General features: G+C 36.2%; 3 protein-coding genes across 5 annotated transcripts; all 3 read right to left on the bottom strand.

Moving 5' to 3' along the window:
• Window positions 1-5,802: 5,802 nt before the first annotated feature.
• On the bottom strand, window positions 5,803-8,611 carry LOC130980403 (uncharacterized). The gene is made up of 5 exons (XM_057904089.1): window positions 8,404-8,611; window positions 8,186-8,292; window positions 7,883-8,113; window positions 6,427-7,599; window positions 5,803-6,081 (listed from the first exon to the last, which is right to left on the bottom strand). Exons 1-5 carry the CDS (start codon window positions 8,609-8,611, stop codon window positions 5,803-5,805), a joined length of 1,998 nt encoding a protein of 665 aa, XP_057760072.1.
• A 106-nt stretch (window positions 8,612-8,717) lies between these two features.
• On the bottom strand, window positions 8,718-10,370 carry LOC130980404 (uncharacterized). The gene has a single exon (XM_057904090.1). It carries the CDS (start codon window positions 10,368-10,370, stop codon window positions 8,718-8,720), a length of 1,653 nt encoding a protein of 550 aa, XP_057760073.1.
• A 3,097-nt stretch (window positions 10,371-13,467) lies between these two features.
• On the bottom strand, window positions 13,468-16,394 carry LOC130982042 (UPF0496 protein At2g18630-like). Of its 3 annotated transcripts, none has more exons than XM_057905884.1 (3): window positions 16,205-16,394; window positions 14,665-16,108; window positions 13,468-14,458 (listed from the first exon to the last, which is right to left on the bottom strand). In XM_057905884.1, the coding sequence occupies exon 2, from the start codon at window positions 15,813-15,815 to the stop codon at window positions 14,676-14,678; it is 1,140 nt and encodes a 379-aa protein (XP_057761867.1). In that variant the 5' UTR covers window positions 15,816-16,108; window positions 16,205-16,394; the 3' UTR covers window positions 13,468-14,458; window positions 14,665-14,675. The 3 variants fall into 3 exon arrangements, with proteins under 3 accessions (XP_057761867.1, XP_057761866.1, XP_057761868.1); XM_057905883.1 differs by having other exon boundaries at window positions 14,665-16,075; window positions 16,205-16,393; XM_057905885.1 differs by having other exon boundaries at window positions 14,665-16,103; window positions 16,205-16,393.
• Between the last annotated feature and the right edge of the window lie 1,549 nt (window positions 16,395-17,943).

Consider the following 17,943-nt stretch of genomic DNA (forward strand, 5'->3'; position numbering starts at 1 on the left):
GGTGCCCCCATAAAAACGGAGCAGCGGAAATAAACGTTTGCTTAGAAGAAAAGACGCGAGAATTTGATTGTAGCGTAGGCGATAAATTGAGAGACGGGAATATACCCTAGAGAGGGGAATGTGGCCAGACACGTGGTGGGATGAGATTATAAGATATATGGATTGGTAACCGTCTGATCGCTAGGTTTAATATGCTGACTAGATTCGAGCCTGGCCTGCCCTGAAAGGCTGGAGCTGCCTATGCACCCTTTGAGAAGCATCGTTATCCTATTAGTGAATTAATTAATTATTTAATTAAGATTTATTTTCTACCGAAAAAAGAGCGAAAATTTGGGAATTGGCAAGGTACTCCTACAAGTGATTGCGTCCACGCGAAGGTGTCGCTACATATGACTTGTTATACTCATGGGATTGGGCGCAATATGAGGATATTTACTCACTGCTAGTAGAGGATAACTGTAAGCAACTAAGGAATTAGTTAATTAAGAAAAAATGTGCTGTAATTATTAAATATGTTTTTGGATGAAAGTTTGTAAATGAGAATTTATATAAAATTTAATTTTGATAAAAAGTAAGTTGGTGTTATGTGATTTATGTTTGATAATTTTATATCAAAATATATTATAATAAAATAAATATTGTTTAAATTCTATTATTTAAAATTATATTTAGACAAAATTTATTAAAAAAACATAAATTTGTATCATTTAAAATTATATTATTTTAACATTTTTTTTGCTATAAGTTTTTTTTAAAATAATTTAAATTTATGCGTTAAAATTTAATACTCTTTTAGATATAATTTTGTAATACTCTTTTTTATTATTCTTTTTATATTTAATTATATCTTTCTAATAAAATTTATATTATAAAATTAACAATAATAAATAAAATATATATTAATTTAAGAACACATAGTAAAAAATATAAAAAACCAAATTAAAAAATAAGATTTTATAAAAAAAATGTATTAATAAAAATAATAAAAAATTTATATAAACAATGAATATTAAAAATTCTATTAAAAAATACAATAATATACACTAATAAGCATAAAAAACTCTAAACAAAAATATCCATACTATTTAAAAAATTGATAAAAAATCAATACTTAATAAAGAATACTAACAATAATATTAAAAAATATTTATTTATAAATCATAGTCATAAAAAAATTTTTAAGAATTTTGATGATTATTTTTTAATATCTCTTATTGAAAATGAGAGTAAATGACAAAATTAATAAAAAAAATTCAATTAATTTTTCAATTTATTAATTGATGCAAAAATTACAATTTATTATTTATGATAACCAGTAAATCAAAGTCAGAATCATATTTGTATAAAAAAAAATTAACCAAACAAAAAATTATAACATTTAAAAAGATTGAACATAATTCTTGTATTTTTAATAGATTTACCAAACACAGTCTAAATAATAGTTTACCAAACACACCCTAAATAATAGTGAGTAAAATGGGGTTCGGCTAGATGCAGTGTCTTTGAAAAATCAAATGAAATCAAAATGTGAAAGAGGAAGCGTTCACGTTTTTCCGCATCCCGCGAGGAAAGGGAAGGAACGGGCTCGTAGATAAGACCTCCACCCCAAGTTCCAAGTTCCAAGTTCCAACCCTTCTTTCGACAAGCCCCTCCCCCACTTGATGCCTTGCTCCTAATTTTTTATAGAAGGAGTTAATGACTATGTTTATTTCTCCCGAATTATCATCCAGATACGGAAATTGTTCCACTATTTAATATCAAAAATAATAAATTATCGCTAATAGTAATAAAGAGAAATTATCACCAAATATATTTATTTTATTAAAAGATGAATATTCCCTCACCGAATAAATGTGTCGGTTAACTAATTATTACAAATTTAAAAATAAATTTATTAATTATAAATTAACGTGTGGATGTGGCTAATGCCAATTTCGATCCAAAAGAAAAACACACTTATTTTAAAATCTCATTTTGAAATGAGAATATGGAGATTTAATCAGGAATAAATTTTAAATTTATAATTCATAAATTGTATAAATCCCACTTTTAAATTAAAAACTTGTGCCATATACGTGATAAAATTAAAAGTATAATGTTAAATTTTTTTTGTTAAGATTAATTTGAATTATAATAATTTGATTAATAAAAATGTAACATATTATGTATTGTTTATTTTTTCTTAATCTAGTATTAAATATATTAACTCTAAAATAGTTATTAATTAGTTTTAGTAATTTACTTTTTTCAATAAATCAAACATATATACTCAATATGACCATAAATAACCTAGTAATACTTAGACCCATTAACAAATTTTTATATGCTGCTTTACTGTCAAGTAAGAACATATCAAAATCAACTCAAAATAAATTGTTTCCTCCTGACATTGGGGTGGCCGAGCTTTAGCTACTCCGAGCAGGCGGTTGTCTGAGAGGGGGAGCTACACGTCGGCCTAGATAGAACACCGTGGCAGAAATACCTGCAAAAGATACTCCGACGCTCAAGTCAATAAGGATCTTAAGTGAATTAGTCAAAGTAGAGAATAGAAGACTGAGAGTGAAAACTTGTCTTTTGGCCGATGATATTAGCTCGGCTTTATAGGAGTTATTTTACCGTTTATTGTGGTTAAGTCCTGGTTTGTAGGTTGGTTATGATATTTTTGTTTTAGGTTTGTTGAGCACATTCCTTATGTTCAAATGCGTGAAGCCGAGCTTATCTGCCTGCGTGCCGAGCTTATCGGGCAGCTGGCGTGAGGCCGATCTTAGTTGCTCACGTGCCGAGTTTCTCGGGCAGTCGAGGTTTGAGGTAATATATCATAGCCCCCAAGCTTGTCTTAGTTTGGACAGGACTAAGGCGAGCTTTCGAAAATGATGTCGCAAGCCTTGATCGCTGAGTTGTTGTCATGTACATTCCTTACAACCCCCAAGCTCGGCTTGGTTCTGTGTGGATTTTGAAACGTTTTTGTGTGTGTTAAATGATTGCTTCGTCTTTCGTGCCAGTTGACATGATTTACGTGAAACGTGCTCCGCTTTTTCAGGCACCCCTATCCGTTGGATTTCGTGGTCATTAAATGCCTTTCTTTTTTGACGACGAGGATTGAATGCAAAAGGTTATGTAACCGTTTAGGCTACCAGGGTTACTTTTTATTACCTTTGCATTTTGTAATTCATATTTGCTGGTGTTTTCTGGAGAAAAGGAGTTTGGTTTTATTTTCTGTCTGATAATGACTAGCAAAGGTCAGTGTTAAATTTGTATTTTCTTCTACTTGTTTTTGCTTTATTCTTTCTTTGTCTGAAATGGAGATTTGTGATGTGGGTGATTCGTGTGGGTGGGTTGATGCCAGGGTGAGGGAATATGCGTCTCAGTTTGATGATGACGAGTCGGTCAAGTTATTGGGGTCAAATGTGTGGGTTAGGAAAGGTAGTAACATTAAGATAGAGTTATTGCCCTGTGGTAAAGAGGACCGAGTCTGTGATCAGTTGAAGGATTGGTCTTTCTTTTATATGTATAGCTATTTGTTTACTGAGTTGGGGGTCAAACTGCCTTTTACCGAGTTTGAATGTGGGGTTTTGTGTTGGTTGAACTGCGCTCCAACTCAGTTGAACCCTAATTCTTGGGGTTTTGTACGGGCTTTTAAGATATTGATGGAGTTACTAGGTTACTCGCCTTCTTTGGGGCTTTTCTTCTCGCTGTTTCAGGCTAAGGGGGTGGGACGTGGTTTGTGGGTAAACCTTAGCAGTTATCCGCGTCGAGCTATCTTTGGTCTTTATAAATCTTCATTTAAAGATTTTAAGTCGATGTTTGTTAAAGTTAGAAGTATACCCGAGGAGTTTCCTTTCTATCTTAATGAGCATTTGGTAAAAAAGTTTCCCTTGTCTTGGTGTCCCGAGCCTTACCAAGCATTAGACATAGATGATAGGCTTCAGGATGATGATATTATGATGTATTTCTTATTTAAGTCATTGGGTCTGAAGGGGTTGTTGTCGGTTGCTGAGATGTTGAAATGGGATACTGATAGACAGGCTGTGTATGATCACATAGGTAACTTGTCTTGCCGTGTTTCTTTCCTTCTTTTTATAAGGCATTCTTCCTTGTTTTGATTTGATTTCTTTTGTTCTGCAGCCGAGAAAGCTCCCACCATTACTACTGCAGGGTTGAAGTCTTACTTCAATCAACGCAAGAAGAGTGAGAATGAAGTTTCTTCCAATGTGGGGAAAGGTCCTGCTGCCGTCGCTATTCAGTATGGTCCTGTTCAAAAGTCAAAACGTAAGAGGGGTCAGGCGAAGGGTAGTGTTGCCGAGGTATTGGAGGTCAAGGGCGAGTCTTCCATGATTCTCCAAATGGTGGAGTCTACCTACGAGTCACAGAAGAGGCTTCATGAATATGATGAGAATGAGCATGGGAGATCGTTATGGGCGAAGCTTTATCCTTTTAGTACAATGGCTGACGAGCTCTGCTGTTTTCCGGATGACATGAAAATGAATGATGAGGTTGGTCAAGCTGGTGTTAGTCGCTTTCTTCAGGTATGTTTGTTTGCATGTTTTCAAAGTTATTTGTATTCTGTTGTGGTATTGTTACTGATCCTTTTTCCTTTGCAGGTGATTGGTGCTCGGATTGTTGTTATTGGTAGGGCACAAGAGCTTGCTTTGGGCTGAGAAGAGAAGGAGGCGTTGCATCTTGAGGAGGAGAAGCGTGTCCATATGTCTTCTTCTTCGCGAGTGAAGACTTTGGAGTCAGAAAATGGCCAGCTATCTGCTCGGGTAAAGGAACTGGAGGGTGAAGTGTATGAAGCCTTTGCTCAAGGCTTCGAACGTGCTGCTTCTCAGGTTAAGGTCCTGTTTCCCGAGGTTGATGCTTTAAAGCAAGACATTATGAAGGTGGTGGCTAACGGAGAGCTCGTGGATGATGAAGTTGCTGAGAAGGATAGCGGTAGTTCTAGCATTAGGGATAAGGCAGATTAGGTCTTTTATTTTGTGATTGTTGTGTTTTGAATTTTAGACTTGTATCTGTCTATTTTTGTTATTTTGAATGATTCCGAGTATCATTCTCGGTCTTTGATATTTCGCTTTCCGAGTATATAGCTCGGTTTGATAGTGACTTGTTTGGTTTATAAAATATGATATTTTGGCAAAGTTATGATTAATGATATGCTGTGTTATGATAACAATTGTATGCATTGGAGATGGTTATCTGTTGCCATTCTGTATCAGACTGTAAATTAGGAGAGCGCTAGCTCTGGTTTGGTGGGATGAGCCTTTTGGCCTTGTTTAGACAACTTAGTGTTGTTTCGCTTGTTTGTGTTTCTTCGAGTAATATGCTCGGTGTACGTATTTTGGTTTCCAAGTATGAAGCTTGGATTATTTTGCATATCTGAGTTGGACATATGTTAACTGCTAATAGAAAATGTGTTTGATTGCAATGTATGTTACATAATTGGTACGATAGTTTGTGGCGTCCGGCCTCATTAAAATTCTCTCCGAGTAAAACCCATGTATTTACGAGAAAAAACCTTCGAAGGGAAAAAGAGTACCATCATTCGCGTATTTGAAGCATGTGTCATGATTGGTATTCCCTTAGTGAGGAGTCATTCCATGTTCCTGGAAATTGATCTCCTTTAAGGGTTTCTAGCTTGTAAGCTCCCTTTCCGAGATTTTGAAGAACTCAGAAAGGTCCCTCCCAATTTGCTGCTAATTTGTCATGTGCCGGAGGTTTCCGAGCTTCTTCTGTTCGTCTGAGTACGAGGTCTCCGTTGTTGAAAGACCTATGAACTACTCTTTTGTTGTGTCTTCACTCTATGTATTATTTTCTGGCTCGCTGCTTTATGGCTGAAATGTCTCTTTCTTCTTCCACAAGATCCAACTCGGCTGCCCGAGCTTGCAAATTATTCGATCGATCATAGACCTCGGTCCTTAATGTTGGGACGCTGACCTCTACTGGGATGAGTGCTTCTGTGCCATATACCAGCTTGAAAGAAGTTTCTCCTGTGGCAGATTGAATGCTGGTATTGTAACTCCATAAGATTTCTGGAATGAGGTCGGCCCACTCTCCTTTAGCCTCGCCGAGCTTTTTCTTTAATCCCTGCAAGATAATTCTGTTAGCTGATTTAACTTGTCCGTTCGTTTACGAGTGCTCTACTGAGCTGAAGTGATGTTTGATGTTAAAATTTTTTAGAAAGGCAGCGAGCTTATGATCTGTAAATTGTCTCCCGTTATCCGAGATTATCTCTCTTGGGATACCGTATCTGCATATAATGTTTTTTCATAAAAAAGATCGCACTTTTTCTGCCGTTATATGTGCCAGTGGTTGTGCTTCTATCCACTTAGAGAAATAGTCTATTGATACTAAGAGGAACTTTACCTGACCTGGCACTTTCAGAAAAGGTCTGAGGATATCCAATCCTCACCTATTGAAAGGCCAGCTTACCTCTATGGTGTGGAGCTCCTCGGCTGGGGTATCTGAGAGGGTGGAGTGTTTTTGACAGTTATCACATGCCTTGACTTTCGAGATGCAGTCCATTTTTATCGCCAGCCAACAATATCCTGTTCGCAGTATCTTTACCGCCAATGCTCGACCGCCGATGTGGTCACCGCACACCCCCTCATGTGTTTCTGCCATGACATCTTCGGCTTCCTCATTGCTGATGCATTTGAGGAGTGGTTGGGAGTGTCCTCGCCTGTACAGTGTGTTTCTGACTATGGTGTAGAAGCTTGCTCTTCTTCGGAAAAGCGGCAGGTTCGGCTCATCATCTGGTATAGCTCCTGTGTTGATGTAGTTGAGAAAAGGTGTTCTCCAATCTGGTACCTGCATGATGCTTAATATTGTGTCCTGCTCAAAGCTCGGCTTGTCAAGTGTTAGTTGGCACAGGGCCGGTGTGTTCTCCGCCTGCCTTGTTGTGGCTAACTTGGATAACACATCGGCTCTGGTATTTTGTTCTCGGTTTACATGGATAATATCAAATTTGCTGAACTTTGAGATTAGATCCTTCGTTATGAGCCAATATTTCTCTAACAAATGATCTTTTACCTGGTATTCGCCTTTGATTTGATGTACTACAAGTGATGAGTCGCAGTAGACTGTTATCTGAGGTATCCTGAGTTGTTGGGCGAGCTTTAGTCCTACTAGCAGGACTTCATATTCCGCTTGGTTATTGCTTGCATTGAAGCGAAATTGTAGTGATTGTTCAGCTATCACTTTGTCTCCCTCTTTTAGTAGTACTCCAGCTCCGCTCCCTTCTCTGTTTGATGCTCCATCTACATGTATACTCCAATTTGCTACTGTGTGTTGTGTCTCATTAGTCATCTTTGATACGAAGTCGGCAAGTATTTGTGACTTCAGAGCCTTTCTCGACTCGTATTGAATGTCGAACTCGGATAGTTCGATTGACCACTTTATTAATCGTTCGGCAAGCTCGGGTCTGGTTAGTATCTGCCTTAATGGTTGGTCTGTTCGTACTATGACTGTATGGCTTTGAAAGTAATGTCGTAGCCTTCTTGCCGTGGTGACTAGTGCCAGTGCTAGTTGCTCTATCCTCGGATACCTTGTTTCTGTTGGCTGTAATACCTTACTGATGAAGTATACGGGGGTTTTGCTTTTTTCCTGTTTCCATCACTAGGACCGAGCTTATAGCATGGTTAGATACTGATAAATACAAATACAACGGTTTACCTGCTTCCGATCTCTGGAGTATTGGAGGTGATGTTAAGAGCTGTTTGAGTTCTGTGAAAGAATTTTCACATTCGTCCGTCCACGTAAATTTCTTGTCCTTAGAGAATGTTCGGAAGAAATGATAAGATCGGTTGGCCACTGCGGGTAGGAAATGTGATAGGGGAGCTATTCTGCCTGCTAGTTGCTAGACTTCTTTTATCGTTTTTGGGCTTGCCATGGTCAACACTGCATTACATTTTTCTGGGTTGGCTTCTGTACCTCGTGAGGTTAACATGAAGCCAAGAAATTTCCCTCCTTGGACCCCAAAAGCACATTTGTCCGGAATGAGCCTCATGTTATATGCTCGGAGTTGATTGAAAACTTCTACCAGATTGTCACAGTGTGACCCTTGTGTAGGCATTTTTGCTACCATCTCATCCACATAGACTTCCATATTCCGACCTATCTGTTATTGGAATACTTTGTCCATTATTCTTTGATATGTCGCACATGTATTCTTTAAGCCAAAAAGTATTACCTTGTAACAAAAATTTTCATGTTTTGTAATGAAAGCTGTTTTGTCTTGGTCTTCTGGATGCATCAAAATCTGGTTATAACCAGAGTATGCATCTATAAAACTCAAAGCTTTGAAGCCAGAAGCATTATCAACCAATTTATCAATGCAAGGTAGTGGGTATGCATCTTTAGGGCAAGCTTTATTTAAATTTGTAAAGTCGACGCACATACGCCATTTACCTGAGTTCTTCCTTACCATTAACACGTTGGACAACCATATAGTGAAGCGGATTTCTCTGATGAAACCTGCGTCGAGGAGCTTCTTGGTCTCTTCAAGTGCTGCTTGTTTTTTCTCTTCTCCGAGATTTCTTTTCTTTTGTGCCACTAGTCGGACTGTTTTGTCAATTGCTAATCTGTGGCCGATGACTCCTGAGCTTATTCCCGGCATGTCGTCTGGTGTCCATGTGAATAGGTCGGCGTTCTGGCGCAGTATGTGTATAAGTCTTGTTCGTTCATTCCCTTCCAGTGCTTCTCCAATGTATGTGTATTGCTTTTCATCTGATGTTAGCGTTAATTGGTGGAGGTTGTCCATTGGCCGAGCTATGTATGGCTTGGACCTGGGACCGAGCTGTCTCCCGTGTATGGGCTTGCTTTAGGCAGGCATTGTAGCACTGCCAAGCTTCTTGATGATTGGCGTACACTGTAGCTATCTTGTTTTTCTGCACTGGAAACTTAACACACAGGTGTAATGTGGACACCACCACTCTGAATATATTCAAGGCGGGTTTCCCAATTATAATATTATTAGGGCTATAACAGTCTACTATTAGGTATTGAATATCAATGGACTTTGATATAGGGATTTCTCCCATTGTGGTCTTTAGCCATATATGTCCCATGATGGGGACTCTCTCTCCGAAGAACCCAATTAGCTCTCCCGAAGAGGGCTGTATCAGTTTTTCTGATAATTTCATCTTTTTAAAGGTAGAATAAAATAAAACATCGGCACTACTACCTAGGTCCAGCAATGTTTTTCTTACCAACAGTTCTCCGATCTGGCTGGAAATTACCACGGGGTCGTCGAGGTTAGGACTTGCCGATCTGAAGTCTGCTTGGTTGAAGGATATTGTGACGTCTGGGTCTTCCTTCTTCTTTGGCTGCAGAGTTCCCTCGATTGCCAGCATTGCCCTATAACTGCATTTTCTGGCCGAGCTTGTTTCACCTCCGCCTGCGAATCCTCCCGATATGTGGCTAATGATTCCTCTTGGCGGATCAGGAGTTGTCCGCTCTTTTTTGTTATTGTCCGCCACTGCTTGTTTGTTCTTCTCCCTGTTCGAGTTTCCTCTTCTGGCCTTCTGGCTCTCGACATATTTGTCCAAAAGTCCTTGGCGCGCCAGCCTTTCTAGGAGGTCTTTTGCGACAATGCAGTCGTCCATGGTGTGGCCGAACTTCTGGTGGAACGCACAATGCTTTGTCCTATCCACGAACCTTTGATCCTGGTAGTTCCCTACTCGAGCTGGTGGCTTTATGATTTTGGCGTTGAGAATTTCTCTGATGATGTTTTCTCTCTTGGTATTGAATCTGGTATATGTGTTGTATTTCGGTGTGAGTTTGAAAGGCTTCTTAGTATCTTTGTTGCCTGGTGATCTGAAAGCTCTTTCTTCATCTCTCCGATGTGGTTGTTTGTCAGATTTTTGGGCCTTGCGGAGTTTTTCGATCTCCATTTGACCTGCCGCCCTTTCCCGGAACTCTTCTAGCGTCTTTGGTTTTGTTATAGCAATGGTCTCCCGGAATTTGTCGGGCCTGAGGCCAGCCTTGTGGGCAAGCAGGTGGAGGGCAGGGTACAGGTATTGGATCTCCATAGTGGTGTTTGCGAACCTAGTCATGTAGTCCTTCAAGCTCTCGTGCTGACCTTGTTTGATGGTGCTGAGATAATCTGATCTGTGCACATATATCCTTGATGCGGCAAAGTAATCAATAAATGACCTGGCTAGATCTTCAAAGGAGGAAATTGAACCTGCAGAAAGTTTAGAAAACCAGAGTAATGTAGCACCATCGAGGTAAGTGGGGAATGCTCGGCAGAGGACGGGTTCATTGTTAGGACTGTTGAAGAACATCATTGTTTGGAACTTCTTCACGTGGGCTCGGGGATCTCCGAACCCCTTATACGGTTCAAGTGCGGTGGGTAGCGTAAAGTTCTTTGGCATCTGGTAATTTGTGATCTCCTCGGAGAAGGGATTGTCGAGGGTAAGCTTCTCCTTCGGCGGGATAATGTTTAAGGGATCTGTGGTGCCTTAGGTTGAGCCGTTGGAGCTTTCTCTATTATTCTGTGTTGATAGCTCGGCTATCCTTCGTACTTCTGCCTGAAGCTCGGCGATTTTGGCCAGGAGCTCATCCTGTGTGAGTTGTGGACTTTTCTTGTCAGCCATGTTCGAGGATTGAGAATCCTGCAAAATAGAGTAGAAGACTAAACAAAGGAAAAAGTGGAGTTAGATGTATTCGGCCCCACGGTGGGCGCCAAGTGTTTCGTCCTGACACTGGGGTGGCCGAGCTTTAGCTACTCCGAGCAGGTAGTTGTCTGAGAGGGAGAGCTACACGTTGGCCTGGATAGAACACCGCGGCAGGAATACCTGCAAAAGATACTCCGACGCTCAAGTCAATAAGGATCTTAAGTGAATTAGTCAAAGTAGAGAATAGAAGACTGAGAGTGAAAAACCTGTCTTTTGGCCGAGGATATTAGCTCGGCTTTATAGGAGTTATTTTACTGTTTATTGTGGATAAGTCCTGGTTTGTAGGTTGGTTAGATATTTCTGTTTTAGGTTTGTTGAGCACGTTCCTTATGTTCAAATGGGTGAAGCCGAGCTTATCGGGCAGTTGGCGTGAGGCCGATCTTAGTTGCTTACGTGCTGAGTTTCTCGAGCGGCCGAGGTTTGAGGTAACGTATCATAAATAATAAATTATTAGAGAATTCTAATGTACAAAATTCTCTAATAAATAATTTAAACCCACTAAAAAATAACTCAACACTTTTCTTTGATACCTGTAAAACATATACCTGAAATAATATTATATCAATGTTAGTATACAGTTTTACAATCATTGACCGTATTTACTATACGTGACTCCTTCTTAAAAGTTATTCTACATATGTGTGCAGTCAAAAGATAAATTAGTGGACTTTATTTTATTTTTCTAAATTACTATAATCATGCATTATTCATTAAATGCTACTTGTAATATAATTATAATATTGTAATATAATTATAATAAAGATATTTTTTAAAATAAATTTAGAAGAGAGAATAGTGCTTTTATTTTGGAGGAAAAATGAATTCATGAGAAATTGACACTTCACTTTTATTAGTTGATAATGTATTAAATATTGATTTTATATAATTATAATAAAGATATTTTTCTAAATTAGTATAATAATGCATTATTCGTTAAATGTTAATTGTAATATAATTATAATAAAGATATTTTTCTAAAATAAACTTAGAAGAGAAAATAGTGATTTCATTTTAGAGGAAAAATAAATTCATGAGGAATTGACAACTCACTTTTATTAGTTAGAGGAAAAATCCAATTTTAGTATATTTTTCGTTATTATATATTTTTCTCTAATCATATATTCACTGTTTTCTTTCTTTCGTTTAAGCATTTTGAATCTGGGTTTAACTTATTGTAGTTCTCACTTCTCAATCATTCTATTAGATGTAGTTGATAACTATTGAAATTCTTTGATTAACATAGGAGAAAAATATATTATTATATGATAGAATTAATATGAGTATATTTTGTTATTAAATACACAAAGTTAATGTAAAATAAAATTACACATAAAAAAGCAAAGAAAATAAAATTAAAATAGAAAAAACGATAAAAATATTATTTTTACAATTTTATTTTGTCATTTTTATGTATAGAAGATTAGAAAATAATAAACTTTTGACTAAATTAATTTTGTATTTGTTGTACTCAATTTAAATAAGTAATAAATTATATTATTTTAATTTATTCCTTAAATTTATATATCATAAAAATCAAATCAATATACATAATTTTAAATTGTGTGATACTTAAATATCTAATCAAATCAATTAGTTGATATAATTAATGCATCATAATGAATTGTATTTAATGAGTTAAACAAAATAAATTAAAAAACACTCTTAGAAATATGCTACGTTGACTCTATCATTAAATGTAAAAAATCAATTTTCTATTAATTAAATGTAAAAAATCAATTTTCATATAATAGAATCGATAATATAATAGACGGCAAGAAAGAGAAAGATAAACATTTTAAATCCTAAGTTATTTTATTTGGATGTTATAATGTGAGTATCACATTATTTTACATTATTTAATCAGCAATAAGTTTTAAATTTATAATTCATAAATTGTATAAATCCCACTTTTGAATTAAAAATAACTAAAATATTATTTTCTCACTTTACTAAAGAGATTGATAGGAACCATTTTATATATATATATTTTTTTTGGTGAAAGATCTTGGACCATTTTACACGGCAATAAATGTGCCACAAAATCCCAAATCCAATCCATTATGCCAGTTTGGATCCAAGGTTAGAGTCCATGCCCATAATTATCACACTACGTCGTGGAGAACCGGCACGCTTTCTTTTTCTATATGCTGATACTTAAACTGGTTCGGCATTTCTTTTTATCCGGACCATTTCTCTAGGTTTGGATGAGTTTTATGAAAACCAGTCTAAATGTCATGTAAAAAAACGGGGTCCAAAATCTATTTAGCACTACCCAGCCAATTATGGAATCTTATAGCGTGCACACCTGGGTAGAGAAGAACCCTTTAGTTTTGGTTGTGTTGTTGTGATGTAATTAATATGACAAAAACAAAAAAAGATATTGCTTCAAATATGGAATCAATAGTCAAATTAATCTGTGAAAGATAAATCATACATGATATCTGACATGTCTAATTGAACATTGACTAAATAATGAAAATCTATTAATTTAATTTTTTTTTCTAATTACATAAATCCTATTCTCAACATGACCTAGCAATTAAATTCATAAATTTTTATAAACATATTTAGTCAACATCCAATTAGACATGTTAGGTGTTATGTATATTATCAATTAATATTTCACATCATCAATTGACAGAAGTTATTAGAGTAATTGAAGAACAAATATGATTAATTCGTAGTCTTTTAAGTACTAATTTGATTAATAAAATCTTTCAAGGACAAATTTAAAAACATCTCATATTTCATAGACTAATTTGACTATTAACCCTTCAAATATGCCTAGTGACTATCTCACCTCACCCTGCTACCATCTGACTATGAAGGCGAATATTGCAAAATACAAACAATGAATTTCGGGTAATATGTTCAAATCAAAAGCTTAAAGGACAACTGCACACTTGAATTAAACAAAGAGTATGAAAGCAATTAACTGTTGATTATAAAAGATAAAGGGGCAATTAACAATAAAATATATCATATACAAGAGATATGGTGAAAAATCTGAAAATGACACCTAGTAGAAAATTATGCATGACTTATGAGGTTTGAAGATTACTAACAGGCAGCTTGCACTTATTCCTGGTGGTGGAAGGTGAGACAAAGTTAATAACTGTCTACTTTTAATATAGTGATAGATTGAAGAACCAATATATCTCAGCACAATACTTTAATTTAAACCTAAAGAAAATTGCATCCCAGATGAAAATGGACTTATGCATGTATCAGCTAAGGTTCAGGCATATAGATGAATTATGCATTTACTAAATACTATGGCAAAGTATTCTGCTCTCTCTTGCGAGCAAGGGGCTTCTACTTGGAAATAGAATAACATGAAACTGTGGATATTGGTTAATATTTATTCCATAAGAAACACACACTACTGAATTGAACACAGGTACCTGCCAGGTTTTATATTCATTTCCTTACTTGAATCCGGGCAAATAACTAGAATTCTGGAATCACAAAGCACTGCTAAAGAGAAAATTACAAGTTCCAGAATCATGCATATGCAGCGGCAGAAGGTTCCTAGACTGTGCAACTATTGCCATCAACAGATACCTCAAACATCAAGTCGCCAAGAATGCATGCATAATAATGAGTATCATAAATAACTTTACATCTCTGCACCAAACAAGAAGCAATAAACTACATACAAGTGGAGAGCCAACTTAAGAGAAGTCAGGGTGAATATATGTTTTCACCATCAATTGTCCTAGGCTTCATCCAGCTTTGAGATTCTCATGATTATTATTTTATCCACAGATGATGTTCAAATGCCTCTAGCAAAAGTGAGAAAATAAAATAAAATAAAATCAAGCAGAAATAAAGGAAGTCTAGCAGTCGTAGACACAAGCTCAATCTTCATATATTTCTTATTGATGTATCCTATTGCAGTTATATAACTTGTGTGTTTAATTAATAATTAGTACCTTATAATAGTAATAGAAGACATTGTCAACTAGAAATAGTAATCAATAAGACATACCAAAAGGGCTGTCAACCAGGATATTTAATTATCTTTTGTATAACCACTGTCCTTGCTCTCCTTATCTCCCTACTACATTTATCGGCTTGCTCACTTAAAGTCTCGATGATGTCCGAAAAATGTTCAATTCTCTTCTTAATCTCATCGATCGCAAGCTTTACGGCATCCTCATTTCCAATAGCAAAAACAGCATTCTGCAACATGGATTCGATCTCCACTTCCAGTTTGTCGACACATAACCGAATGTTGTCCAAGTCTTTCAATGTAATGAGAGTACCAACTTGCATTGAGCTTATTACTTCTCGTTGGCTCCTTATAGCATTCTCATACTTTTTAAAAAGTGAATTACACCATTTTCCTACCGAGCCAATCGGAACAGCCAATGCACCAGCCACCGCTGCTACAACAGGTGGTGCAGAGATCGCAGCTGCCACCACTGAGAAAATCAAAACAGAAACAAAGGCAGCCACAAAAATGACATTTGAGACTCTCTTCAACGTCTTGAGGGATTGCAATTTCTTATCAAGTTTGTGCTTCCTACTTAGCAATTTTTTCAACATCGATGCTTGCTGAGAATAAACTGATTGAAACAACTGATGAAACTCCTCTGTAAAGGGGTCCCCAGCTTCCTTGAAATTCTTAAGTTCTTGCAATGTTTTCAGGTAAACTGACCCTTCAACCTCATTTTGTGACTCTTCCTCAAAATAGGTAATAGCTGACTTAATTATAATCTGTCTTTCGCGTGCCCGTCTCAAGCACTTATCAAGGGCATTACAGAAGTCCAATGTGTGGAGACTGTTCTCAAAGAAATCACCGACCAAGGAAAACAACTCCCGGTCCTTCTTGTTCCATATATCTTGCCTGCACTCAAGAATGACTTTGACAACTTCCTGGTTCATCTCAAGCAGGCTTGCGGTCATCTCTTTCAGCGAATCAACTGACATAGAACGAACCTCAACCCCTTCAGCGAGTGAGCTGATAACCCTATTGGTTCGCTCCTGAATGGTGGCATCAAATGATTGCAGGTTTGGATCTTCAACACATGCAGCTTCATAAGAGCTCAAATCATCAGCATATACCGAATGAGTACCCATTTTAATCAGTGTTGGAACATCACCTCTACCCATTCTGCTGGACTGAGCTCCCATCATGACCAAATTTCGCGACCCAACAAAGAGCTCACAAGCACAAAAATGTCAAACCCAGCTCCAAAATTAGACAGCTTAATGCAATTGGATTGGATTAGCGTTTCTTCCCTCTCCCTCCACAAAATCAATTAATCATCGAGAACCCTAAATCTTAACCGAATGCAAAGCTTCAGAATTTCACAAATTGTGCTCAACTGGATCCACCACAACTCAGAACCGTGGCTGGCTTTGATAAATACTATAGAAAGATGCTGTGACTGTGTCTAGATCCAGAAAACAAGAAGTCAAACCCTACACTATATAATACAGGATGAATTACAAAATTACTAAACACCCAAAATCAAAGTTGTGAATTTTAAGCAAAATTCGGCCATTCTAGGAGTTTTGATTACCTGGGTTGAAGCTGAAATCTCCAAATTAAGTTGAATTTCTTCCCAAAAAGGAAAAACAGCACATCGGAATGCGAATGTGACTAAGTAGAGAAGAGTGAGGGATTGGAACTACCACCAACTGCATTATGTCGGAAAGTCAAAGCATGCGAAGGGGATAGCTCGCCTTCGAGCTTCGCAGATACTTCGTTCCTTTTTTTTTCGTATTAAATAGGTAAACGGATTTGGAAACATTGGTCCATTTTGGTCAATTAAATTAGTCATTCTTTCTGCTATAGATTCTCTTACATAAATATGGGCCTTTTATTCAGTGCCAAGTATATAAAAAGGCAAAAAAAAAAAAAAAATCGATTGAGCAGTTTCTATGTTTAGATTTTGGAAAAGCTTTTTTGTTCTTCCTCACCTTTGTGTACGGAACTTGGTAAGTGACAATTAACAAAAAAAAAACCCAATTCGGCCTAACCATTTCGTTAACTCCCATTTCATCTCTCATCAATTAAAAAATAATATTGCAGTCCTAACGATTAATTCTATTAGATATTTTACCATCTCTGTTAATATGAACTAATAGATTTTGTCTACGTATCACATTAATTGATGACATGTCAAAAAATTATTTTAATGGACAAAACGTCTCTTGCCGTATTTATAATACGCTGCACTAAAATAGAACAATTAAATCCTTGAAAAATTTTTAAGAAACACTTAAACACCAAATTAATTTAAATATAAACACATAAATCTATAATGAACCATGAAATAGGACAAGTATCCCTAAATTTCAAATCATTATACTTGCTACTGCACTTATTGTTGGTAGTAGCCTTAGTTCCTTGTTTTTTCTTCTTTTTCTTATATTGTAGAGATTTTATTTGATGATATGGTAAGAAAGGATTGGTCTCGAATGGTGTTACTTTCACTACTTTGATTGATGGATAATGCAAATATTAAAAATTAATTTGGCCTGGAAGAATTTTTAGGTAATAATCAATTAAAGCATTAGACCAAACTTGATCATGTACAATGCGCTTATCAATGGCCTTGCAAGATCTGCGATTTAGAGAAAGCTAGAAAACTTGTGAATGAGATGAATTAAAGAAGTTTAAAATCTCACAAGATCACCTTCATAACACTAATAGATGGATATTGTAAAGATGAGAACATGAAATTTGTATTAGAGATGAAGAAGAGAATGGTTGAAAGGGATTGAATTTGATGAAGTAATTTTTACTACGCTCATTAGAACTTTGCAGAGAAAAAGGAAGAAAAAGAGGAGCAAGAAACTGAGGCTGCCTACCAACCAAGACCAGTAATCAGTGCAACAAATAAAATAGTTTGTTGAAATTTAAAGATACTTGTCCTACCTTATGGTTCATTATAAGTTTATGTGTCTATGTTTAAATTAGTTAGGGGTTTAAGTGTCTCCTAAAATTTTTTTAAGAGTTTAATTGTTTTATTTTACTGCAGTGTATTGCTGACACGATAAAGATCATTTTGTTTCTTGAAATGGTTCTTTGACATGCCATCAGCTAATGTGACACGTAGACAAAATCTGTTCATCCTAAATGGAAACATCAATAGAAGGGTATATTATCTAACGGAATTAATCATTAATGACCGTGATATCATTTTCCAATTGATAAGAGGCGAATTGTTATTTTGAACAATTATTAGAAATTGTGGTAGGATTTTATTCAAAAGATAAAACAAAAACAAAACCAAAATCCAGAATTAATAAATTT

This window comes from Arachis stenosperma, chromosome 5, assembly GCF_014773155.1.
Source record: "Arachis stenosperma cultivar V10309 chromosome 5, arast.V10309.gnm1.PFL2, whole genome shotgun sequence".
NCBI lineage: Eukaryota > Viridiplantae > Streptophyta > Magnoliopsida > Fabales > Fabaceae > Arachis > Arachis stenosperma.